The sequence below is a fragment of the Rhinolophus sinicus genome, chromosome 6 (genome assembly GCF_057876585.1).
Source record: "Rhinolophus sinicus isolate RSI-liver-muscle chromosome 6, RSI-T2T, whole genome shotgun sequence".
NCBI classification, from domain to species: domain Eukaryota; kingdom Metazoa; phylum Chordata; class Mammalia; order Chiroptera; family Rhinolophidae; genus Rhinolophus; species Rhinolophus sinicus.
This window is the reverse complement of record NC_142506.1, coordinates 39,185,449-39,197,573: the sequence shown is the minus strand read 5'-3', so window position 1 is coordinate 39,197,573 and position 12,125 is coordinate 39,185,449. Positions and strand designations below refer to the sequence as shown.

Sequence of the window (12,125 nt, the reverse complement as noted above, 5' to 3'; positions counted from 1 at the left end):
CTCAACATCACTAATCATCAGAGAAATGCAAATAAAAACGACAATGAGATGTCACCTCACTCCAGTCAAAATGGCTATCATCAACAAGACAAACAGTAACAAGCGTTGGGAGGCTGTGGAGAAAGAGGAACCCTCATACACTGTTGGTGGGGATGCAGATTGGTGCAGCCACTATGGAAGGCAGTGTGGAGGCTCCTCAAAAAATTAAGAACAGAATTACCGTATGACCCAGCAATCCCTCTCCTGGGTATCTACCCAAAAATCTGAAAACATTTATCTGTAAAGATATATGTGTTCTGATGTTCACTGCAGCATTATTTATGGTGGCCAAGACATGGAAACAACGAAAGTGTCCTTTCATAGATGATTGGATAAAGAAGATGTGGTATATATACACAATGGAATACTATTCTGCCATAAGAAAAGATGACATAGTGCCATTTACGACAACCTGGATGGATCTTGAGATTATTCTGCTAAGTGAAATAAGCCACACAGAAATATTCAAGAACCATATGATTTCACTGATATTGAGATACAAAACTGAAAACAACAAAGGAACAAGACAAACAAGCAAAGAAACAAAAATTCATAGACACAGCCAAGAGCTTAGTGGTTACCAGAAGGTAAAGGGGAGGGGCGGTAGATGAGGATAAAAGGGATCAAATGTATCATGATGGAAGGAGAACTGACTCTGGATAGTGAACACACAATGTGATATATAGAGGATGTATTACAGAAATGCACACTTGAAACCTATGTAATTTTGCTAACCACTGTCACCCCCTCAATAAATTTAATTTTAAAAAAGTACAAATTGATTATTACACTGCAGTCATGGGGATGTAGTACACAGAATAAGGAATATATCAATAATATTGTAATAAGTATTATGGTGTCAGATGGATGCTATATTTATCAGGGTGATAGTTGGGAGGGGGAGGGAAGCAGGATGAAAAAGGTGAAGGGACTAGAAGTACTTATTGGTAGTTACAAAATAGTCATGAGGATGTAAAGCATAGAGAATTTAGTCAATAACATGGCAACAACTATGCATAGTGTCACGTGGGTACTAGACTAGGCAGAAAGATCACTTCTTAAATTAGACAAATGTTTAACCTTATGTTTCACATGCTGTACACCTGAAATTAACATAAATTAATATTGAATGTCTAAATTAATAAATGTTAAAAAAAATAAAGAACCGAGCTACACAAATGAACAATGTGATAACCTTATTAAATAATGCATTGTTAGTTAAATCACTTGGTCTAGAAATCACCAACTATAAGTTGTAAAAAATATTTAAAAAAATAAAAAAGCCACCATGAGATACCAATTCACACCCACTCGGATGGCTATACCAAAAGATACGCTAAAAATCACTGAATTGCATATTTTAAAATGCCCTTTATGGTTCTGAATTAGATCTCAATAAAGCTGTTATTAAAATAAGAGAGTCATAATAAAATAGGTCTAGAGTCCTACCTAAAATGTTTGGTACAGATGTGTCTTGGATGTTTTAGATTATAGAAAGGTATTCTGTGCCATATACAATGAACTCCAACTGGTACAATATTATTTGGAAACTATTTTCACTATATATCTAAACCATGGCTTAAAATAGTATATGTTTTTAGTCAAATTCTATACAGGCATTCAAAACAAACATGTTAGTTTTAATAGAAGAAACGCTAAGCATTAAACTTTTAAAAAAATATCTAAGAAAATTAAAATATATTCAAGTAGTCTGTAACTTGTATCATCTCAAGTGTTCATAAAGTTTTATTAAGCCACATATAAAAGTGGTATAGTGTGAAAACACACACACATTATGTTTGTTTGGTCTTAAAGCAGTTCTATGTACCCATATAACCAGGCAGATTACTCTATTACCTTACAGGTAACTTCTTAATCTTTTGAAAATTTAAAATGATTTCAATTTATTTAACAACCTGCTCACCTAAGTTGCTAAGGTAAGTAGGGGACTGTTTCTATATCCTCCTTCAATTTTTTTCATTAAAAAAAATGTTATAAATAAGATATAAGTAGACATAACCCACTGAAAACTTTGTTCTGTGATAGTCATAGTAGTAAAAATTATAGGGTGTGCAGTATTTGAAAAAAGTTGAAGAACCATTATTCTAAAATACAAATCGCTCATGTTGTTTTACAGTTTAAAAACCTAAAATGAATCCTTATTGCCTACAAGGTGATAATTGCATTGCAAGGCATATAATCGCCTTCTTGGCCTGGCCTAGCAGGTCTTCACTGCCTTAACTCCAGCCACTTTTCTCCAAATTATGTTCCAGTCACTGAACTTCTTTAATTTCCCAACCACATGACACTACTGCCTGCTTATTGGGTTTACAAATCTTGTTTTCCTTGTCTTGATGTTATCTTAATCCCAGTTCTCGCTACCTTGAATTCACAGGCATCCTTCCAGACCTCATTTCAATGCTATTCCCTCTTTCAGTTCACCTATACCTGCCAAACAAATCTTTGCCAATTAACTAATTGACATGTAATTCACTTATTACATACTGTACATCCATATTTCTATAAGCACACAGAATTTTGGCATAAAATGGTAAACTATTCATTGTTTCTTATAATATTGCAGCAATGACTGATGTTTGCCTTTGGAAATAAAATTCTAAAATCTTTATATAAATTTTGTTTCATTTAAGGCAGAGGGAAAAAATTGGGTTATTAAATGTAAAAAATAATAGATTCTTGGTTTTAACCCTAGTCCATATAGGACCAAAGAGATACTGGGGTAAACAGAACATTGAAGGTCAATAACTGAGTAAATTTGGGTCTCTTGAACTGAAAAGCAAAGTTCAGTAGTACACATTAAAATTTATAGTTTAGGTCAAGAGTTGCAAACTTTTCCTGTAAATGGCCAAATCATAAATATTTTAAGCTTTTTGAGTCAAGAGGCAAAATCAAGTTATAACTGTGTCACTGCAATTTGTAGTGCTCTGAGAAGCAACATAAAGCAATGAGAGCACCAAATTTGCATCTCTACTGCAGCTATTCAACACAACTGTTTTAGTGCAAAAGCAGCCAAAGACAAATATGTAAACAAATGGGTGTAGCTATGTTCCAATAAACCTTTATTTATACACAATAAAATATGAATTTCATATAATTTTCACATCACCAAATACTGTTTCAATTTTTTTCAACCATTTAAAAATGTAAAAACTACTCTTAGTTCATAAGTCACAGAAAAACAGGCAGTAAGCCAGATTTGGGTGGGCCATGGGTCACAGCTTGCCAATCAGTAGTTTAGGTATGTATGTTTAAAAACCTATTCTTACTCTTGAATTACCTAGTTTCACCCTTGGCATAAATAAATCAGAAGATTACAAAAGTTTACTTCAATCTAGATTATTGTTATTGAATTAATTTTTACGAGGTGTGATCAAACAATATGGTGAATGTTTAAATAAAAAAATTTATTACAATAAAAGACACATTGCCATTAATCCCCTCAAAATATTCCCCCTCACTTCTAACACACTTATCCCATCATTCTAGTCACTTTCTGAAGAAGTTCTGGAAGTCCTCTTTTGTGGGTGTCTTTAGTTGCGCTGTCGTACTGCCTACCTCCATGTCCTGAATCATTTTGACTTTGGAGAAGTTGCACGGTGCCAGATCCACTGAATAAGGTGGATGAGGACTTTTTATTTGACAGAAATTGTCATATACCAGAAGGGATATGTGTCACGGAGCATTGTTATAATGGAGGATGATTTATGGCACACATTAAAACACACCTCTCAACCACAGCTCACACCCAACTGACTGCACGGAACAAGTTGAAACTTGTCACACACTGTTACTAAGGTTTGATGTGCTACTTCCTGTATTGAAGATCCTTGCCCTTCTGTTGGATGGCACTCGGCAGCAGCATTCACTGTATTTCTTAATCACAATGGAAAGGCTCCGTGTCACACAGCGCTTCTGGTACGGCAATTTCTGTCAAATAAAAACATTACAATGTGTCCTAATCCACCTTATTCACCAGATCTGGCACCGTGTGACTTCTGGATCTTCCCTAGAGTCAAAATGACCATTAAAGGTAAACATTTTGAATAGATTCAGGACATCAAGGTATCCATGACAGTAGCAACTAATGACACTCATGAAAGAGGACTTCCAGAACTGCTTCAGAAAGTGGCAAGAACGATGGGATAAGTGTGTTCGGAGTAAGGGGGAGTATTTTGAGGGGGATTAATGGCAATGTGTCTTTTACTGTAACAATCTTTTTTAATTTAAATATTCACATAGTTTTTAATCACACCTCATACATTACATATCTTCTCTTGCAAGCAGTTTATTATATTTGCAATTTTTAACTGCATTTAACATAATTATTTAAAGCCACCTCTCTTTTCTAGGACTCTAGGATATACCATCAGTTTACATACATGTGAACTTCCATGTTTACATTTTATCATCATTTAATCAATTGTTGTATGACTTAGTTATCCTCTCCGACCAGCAAAAAAGCAAACAGGATGTAGCTTAGAGTCCCTTATATACTTAGGAGTCATTTTCTATTACCATCACACAAGAAATACAAACTGTATGAAAAAAATTTTTTAAACTCTAAAAATGTTATGTTGTCTTCTGGTATTTAATGCTACAGAAAAGAAATATGAGACCAGCCTAAATTTTGTTTCCTCACAGTAATATGGTATTTTTTATCTTTCTAGATACATATAAAAAAATTTTTATCATAATTTGAAAAATTTTTGCTATTGTGTCTCTTTGAGTTGTCAAGTCTTATATAAGAAAAGCCCTTTTTCTGCATTCACCGGTCTTTTTCAGCTCAGAAAAGTTTTATTTCATATTATTGTTTATTACTTGTTTTAAATGCTGTTTTCTTCTTAAGGGACAATTATCTATATTATAGCTTCTTCTTCAGAAACTCCAAATATTCATATAGTGGGCTTCATTCTGTTCTCTCCATAAATTATCTTCTTTTCATGAATTCAATATTTTAGCTAGAACTTTTCATGTCTATTCCCCACACCAATTAAATTTTATACAGTAATATCAATTCTGCTCTTCACTGCATCAAATATGGTTTTAATATATTCTGGTAGGCAGAATAATGCCCCCCCACAAAGATAACCAAGTCCTAATTCCCAGAACCTGCAAATATGTAACCTCACATAGCCAAAGGGACTTTGCAGATGTGATTAAACGAAGAATCTTGAAGTAGAGAAATTATACTGGATTATCCAGGTGAGTCTTTATAAGTAGATAACTTTTCCTAGCTGTGGTCAGAAGGGGATTTGACTACAGCAGACCAGTCAGAGAGATGCAATGTTGCTGTCTTTGAAGATGAATGGTGGGAGCCATAAACCAAGGAATGTAGACAGCCTCCAGACGCTGGGAAAGGCAAGGAAACAGATTATTTCCCACAGCCTCCAGAAAGTAAAGCTGGCAGATACCATGATTTCATCCCAATGATACCTATGTCAGACTTCTGAACTACAGAACTATAAGATAATGAATCTGTGTTATGTTAGTCACTAAATTTATGGTAGTTACTACAGCAGGAATGTAAAATATAGTTGCCATATTTTTAGTTACTTTGTCATCTTTTTGTTTTACCTTACAATCTTCCTACTGTCACTTAATTTCATGTTCTTTAGAGCTCTCCTATCCATAAAGGCTATGTATTAAATGTCAAAAATTTTCCTCAAATGCTTTTCTTCGTTTAAATTCTTCTTAGATTTTCATAGGTATGCCTTTGAAGCTTCTGCTGACTTCCTCCTTTCCCTTGGCTTTGTGGGACTTTTTTGTTCTACTTATTCATTTCAAATGCTAAATTTATCCAGAATATTTTAGCATTGAGACTGTATAACTCATTTCTACATAGTCCAGTGTTGACTGAATGTGGGTATGTATAGGGAGGGGCATGTTGAGGAGAGGACACAGACAATGGACTGCTAGAAAACAAACAAAATAGAAGCAGAAATCGGGAGGTTCTTTTTAAAATTATAACTTCCCATCCTGAAAAATATCTGATATGCCCCTTCCCATAGAGATTTTAGCTTTACTGAATCACTGTGAACAATGAGATTATGATATCCAAGCATATTCTTCAGAAAAGAAAATGGTAGCAGCTCACAAATCTTCAACACTTTCTATTCAAGGACAAGGAAAGAACTTGATGCCTGGAAACATAAAATTCAACAAATGAGTTATCCACTGCGGGAGCCAAGTCTAAAACTTTAATTCCAGTGTACCTTCTATCTGGTGTAGGTTATAAACTGTAATCCACAATTAGGATTTTGCCACAAGTATTCATATAATTTATGATTCCACATTCTGTGATATTTGAATACTTTAATATTCAAAGTATATTAAAAAAATGTTCTTTGGATTAAACCATCTTCCTTTTTGTCTTTGCCAAAATTTTAAGATGTGCAATCTAATTGGTCTGCTATTTTTGCAACTGTGTCACTACATAACACTACTATAAAAGAACTAAACTATTTTATTCATGAGGTCACTCTCTATGTTCAGTGGCTTGAAAGCCATGAAATTGATAAGATCCTCTCATTTATGGAACTGCCTGCACCCTCTGATTAATAAAACAGAGTTTCTTAAACCTCTGAGTACAGAGTATTATTTTTCTATTGGTTGTTTAACATTTCAAAAGTAAGAGGTAAGCTAAGAAATCATCTTTTCTTTTTCATGAAAACATATATCACACTGTATTGTTGCAAAGATAATTAACATTTCTATCATATAAGAAAGGATTAAATGTAAGCAACAGATATAAAAAGATTTGCTTCTAGACTCTACGATCCTTACCTGTTAAGTAATCTCCTGAATCTCAAATATTATAAAATATTTATCACAATTTTCCATTAGTAACATTTTAATCATTTTGGGAGAATACCAAAAAACATATTCTAAGCAGTATTTTTATTAAACCTTCATACTTAGAGCCAAATCTATTGATATCTAAAACATGGATACATAGGAACAAAGATTAGGGGTAAATCTGGCCCAGCCTCATGTGTCTACATGAAGGAACTTCCACTGGGACAGTGGTACTCAATGGAAATGTTTTGGGCATTGAAGTGGGATGTGGGGGAAGGACATTCTTCACTGAGCTGGTAGATCTCTACATTACACAATATTCAGCATCCCTAAACTTTAGAGTCCCAAAGCCAGTAGATTTTAAAGACAATGTAATAATTTAAAATCACCTCCATATACAAGGTCTGACACTTAAGTTCACGAACTCATCCTACAAAAAGTGTTACATACCTCATTGCTGAATATCACTGCAGTCACCTTCAAAGTACTCCCCTTGGGAAGCAATGCAGTGATTCCAGCACCTAGTATACTCTTCAAAGCAATTTTGGAACTCTTTCTCTGGAATGGCATTCAGAGCTGTCGTTAGATTACCCTTGATGTCATCAAAATATCTTCCTTTCAATATTTCCTTTATCTTCTGGTAAAGAAAGAAGCCATTGGGAGGCCAAATCAGGTGAGTAGGGAGAGTGTTCCAATACAGTTATTTGTTTACTTGCTAAAACTCCCTCACAGACAGTCCTCTGTGAGCTGGTGCAGCATTATCATGATGAAAGAGCCATGAATTGTTGGCAAAAAGTTCAGGTCGTCTAACTTTTTTCACGCAGCCTTTTCAGCACTTCCAAATAGTAAATTGGGTTAGCTATTTGTCCAGTTGGTACAAATTCATAATGAATCATCTTTCTGATATCAAAAAAGGTTAGCAACATTGTTGCAACAAGTTCATGAACTTAATTTTCAGATTTCCTGTGTCAAATGGCCCAGAGGCAAAACGTAGGATTGAAAAACAAAGCACAAGGTCAACAGCCCTGACCTCCCACTCCTTATTCATAGTTTCCCCATTGGAGAATTATCTGATCTGTGGCAAAAATCCATTGATCCGTATCACTTTAATGGGTAGAGATAATCAATTATAAGTCTGTAAACACTAAAGGTTTGCCTTCTTTTACTTCCCTCTCTGCCCTGGACCATTCAGAGCAGTAGCTCTAGGTAAGTGTATCTGTTTTGCACACTGAAATTTTCTCTCAGTTGGACTAAAGTCTAGGTTCTGAGAAAGAATGTGTAAGTTGGGGGCAAACTCCACCTGTCTGTTTACAAATGCAAGAGTAGAAAAAGACCTATTATTTACTGATCCCCTAAAAACTCTAATTCCATTAGAATGTTCTGTGTAATATGTCCTTAATGCAGTTCCTCCACCAGAAATGAAGTGTAAAGGAGGGAGTTGTTAACTACTTGTTAAAAAAAAGATAACAGGCCCAAAATGGAGCTAAGCCCCACTTCACCAAACCAAGACTTAATTATAATTTCAGCTCTCCCAGAAATGGAATCTTAAACTAATCTATCAGTAATCACCTGATCAATACTAACTAGTCACATTTTTTGCCTGATAGGCCCCTGCCACCTTTTAAAGGAAAGTAACCTTGCAATAACCAATCTGCTTTTTTGCCAGTATAAATTCCTCATTCCAACTCCCTTCTGCCTATAAAAGTCATTTTGTACAGCTCCTTTGAGTTCCTTTCTATCTACTAAACTGAGTTGTCATGCAGGGTCTCAGCTCCCGATCCCCGCTTAAGAACGTAGGATATGGTGAGGCCAACAAGGAACACCAACAGAGCCATAGATAGGGGAGTTATACTTCTATATTCTCGCTGGCAGCTGGGTTGGAAACACAGGGAGCAAACATCCGCCTGTACCCCAACAAGGGGTCTTCCTGTACCCCCGTCTCGCTGGAGGCCAGGCGAAATACAGGAAGTAGGATCCACACGATCCACAATCCGCCATCTGCTTCTTTGCCTGCCAACCAACCAACCAACACAGCCACGGCAGTTACATCAGTGGAAAATTAGCTAACTGGTTACAGCTGATGATCAACCAATCACAGCCGAATGGCCATCTACCACCCCAGCCAGCACCTTTCCACGTGAGGCCGAGAACCTACTGCTCTCTGGGGCTCTGTCCCCACATGGGTGCTGCCCAATTCAATTTTCATTCAAATAAACCCTCGAAAGTTTTAATATCTTTTAACATATTAAACAGTATGAATAAAATTGTAAGTGCTAAAGAAACAACAGGTGATCCTAATACACTTTCTTATGTTTATTACAAAAGCAATATATTTTTCCCTCTTCAATGTTTTCTTTATCTAATGATAATATCCACTACTGATGCCCACTTTTATCGATAAAGCTATATAAAGGAAATTGAGCAAAGAAAAGAACTCTACTTATAGAATTCTATTTTAATATAGAAATCAGGAAAAAAGCCACAGTGGAACCAAGAACAATATTTTTTACCCACAGGAAATTAAAATGTTTTAAAAGATTATTCACTTAAGTTGAAGAAAACAGTTTTAGAAGTCAGGTAATGATATTCCAGTGGCATATACTAAATGTAATCATCTTTTCTTTGTCCAAAATGGAGCTTGGTAAGAGAAAGTTTATGTATTTAATGTTTATTTCAAAACCATAATTTAGTATTTTCCCATATTTGATAAGTTCTCTTTTTACTCGCTTAAATATAGGAATATGCTTTAAGAGAATGGTCAAAGGGCGTTTGTAATAAAATAGAGCTTACATGGTTTTGAAAGACAGCAACAATTTATTGAGCATTGGTAGGTCTTGTTTGTTAAATGTTTAAAAAAGAGAAAAGAAAAAGGATTAGGGGTTGGCTGATGACCATGAACTAACTAAGGTAAGCTATGGTAAGATGCACTCTGGAAGAAAAAAGAAAGACCCCACTATGCTCCCAGTTATAAAGTTTGTATATACATAAATTACCCAGTCTCTCTTTGGGGTTAGGCAAGGCTAAAGAGTTGATTTCTTTATTCCTTAAACTGATCAAAAACATGTGTTCTTAGTCTAGGGTCCACTCACGCTTCCAATTGTTTTTTCTTAGGAGAGAATCAATAGCTTTCCTTGGCTTTTCAAAGTTACAAAAAAGGTCATTCATCATTGGATTATAAAATAATCTTTCCTAATCCTTTCAATATATGTATATTCTTGTAAAAACCTAATGATGTAAAAGGGGAAAAGAATGCAATGCAAGACATTTCAGGTGCTACCTAACCAGCACTAACACAGAATAATGGAGAGATGAGTTTCTTCTCCATTTCTAAATAACCCAAAGATTTAAAAAATAAATAAAAAATAAATTTAAAAAATTACAAGGGAAGTTTGAAAATACTTTAAGCTGAATGATCATATTATCTGTTTACAAATTCTTATCATGTAGACAAAAGAATTGAAAGTGTAATCCGTAACAATTTACATCTGTGTAGATCATTATTTTAAAAACTACTCTCACAATCAATTATTCCTCCTTACTTTTCAGAAACAAAGGGCACATGTAAGTATTCTCACTTTACAGATAACAATTATGAGGTTTATTGCCCAAGGACAAACATCCCCTAATCCTGGCAGTTTCCTGACTTGTAGGCCAAGGTTTTTCCCAGTGTTAACAAGCGGTAAAAGCTTCCATCTTAGGGATGTATATAGCAAACCAAGCAGAAGGAAATAAAAGCCGACTTTCAGCTTCTTCGTTTTCTCTCTGGAATGTTTATTTGGCTACATCATTTGGTACCAGCTGATACGAGCAAATAAGATATTAGAAATGGTTATCTGTGGTTACCATGTTATAATTATTAAATATGGGCCAATGAAGGAAAAAGAGGGATTTATACGCTTAGTATTACCGCTCTCCACAGTAAAGACTGAAAGAGAGATCATATATTGTCCAATAATGAATTGCCTCAACTTCCAAAGAAGCTCCTTGAGAACAAACGTACAAGAAAAAGAATTCCAGGTAGAAGAAACTGTATCTCCTATCTCTCTTTTCCTAGTCATCCACGTGGACACCAGCACCTTGTGGGTTCAGAGATTTACCAAGCTCCAGGAAAAGACAAGACCCCCCCACACACACCTGTCTCATCCACAATAAAGTCATCTCATGCTCCCTAAAGCTCTTCTCTGAAATGTAAAAAGCTGGGTCATTAACACAGGGAAGAGGAGAAAACTTTGGAGAGGAGTAAAATGGGAGAGGAAGGCCTGAGAGAGAACTACAGAACCCAAAGAAAGAAAGACTGAAATAAACGGACGCAAATTAACTGACGCACCAAAGCACAAAGCAGCCAATCCCTACATCAGTGGACAGCCTCCGGAGATAGGTGGGGCCGAATACCCTCGCCAGACGCGCCAGCAGGGCGGAAACCGCGCGTTCCTTAGCAACTGCGGCGGCCACGCCCACCCACCGCCGGAACCTGGCTCAGATCGTCCCCACCCCCACCGCGAGCGCCATGCTGGCCAGAAGGGGTGCTTAAATCATTACCGTATCTACTGGATTTCCTAGGGCCCGCGTTCGTCCTCTTCTAGAGCCTCCGTCCGCCCAGCCCGCCCAAGTGCGGCTCCCAGGATCGGAAGGATCATCTCCAAAACGCTTTGGGAGCACACTAAGTAGGCTTCCCGGGCAGACCCTCCCCCGCCTCCCCAGAACTCGCCCATGAGGGACACACACACCTCAGCTCAGCCAAGGCAAAGGCCGACAAACTTCGTGACCGGCTGGAAATGTTGCAGTCCACGGTTCCTGTCACTCAGAGGCAGGGGCGGGACGAGCTAGCTGCACAACTCGACTCCCAGCAAGCGGCACGGAAAAGAGGCGGAATCGATGGGAGGGGGCGGGGCCAGTCCTCAGCATGCGCTTCGATTGGACCTTCTCTCTCCCGCCTCTGCGCTGGTCCTGGACAGAAATGCGAAGGCCCTGTGGTTTTACATTCGTTTGGATGGAGTATCAGATTCTAATAACTGTCTCAAATTTGACTGTGGAAATTGCAATTAAGGATTGCAATTTGTTTTATAAACATAAAACATATATGTATGTTCTGATCATTGTACTCTTCCCACCTAACACATAGTACCCATCCACAGTCTCCAGGGAGTATCCCTTGATGGAAGTATGCACTGTCTCAGAAAACAATATTATTTGCCAATTCAAGCTTTTAACAGAAGAGTAATCAATATAGAAAAGGTGCTTCCTGAAACGTGACCAATAATGTTTGGAGG

General features: G+C 36.7%; 1 protein-coding gene across 8 annotated transcripts in view; it reads right to left on the bottom strand.

Annotated features, from left to right (window-relative positions):
* TRIQK (triple QxxK/R motif containing) overlaps nt 1-11,739 on the bottom strand; it is a 102,207-nt gene extending 90,468 nt beyond the window's left edge. For 3 of the 8 annotated variants that reach the window (XM_074316288.2, XM_074316290.2, XM_019717493.3), the window contains exon 1: nt 11,583-11,739. Coding sequence is in view for 1 of the 8 variants with exons in the window: in XM_074316287.2 (XP_074172388.1) it covers nt 8,708-8,755 (48 nt within the window). In the remaining 7 variants the exon portion in view is untranslated. Of the gene's footprint in view, nt 1-8,707; nt 8,866-11,394; nt 11,559-11,582 lie in introns of those variants that run through there. The other 5 variants (XM_088799061.1, XM_019717495.3, XM_074316287.2 and 2 more) reach the window with 4 other exon arrangements.
* Nucleotides 11,740-12,125: the final 386 nt, after the last annotated feature.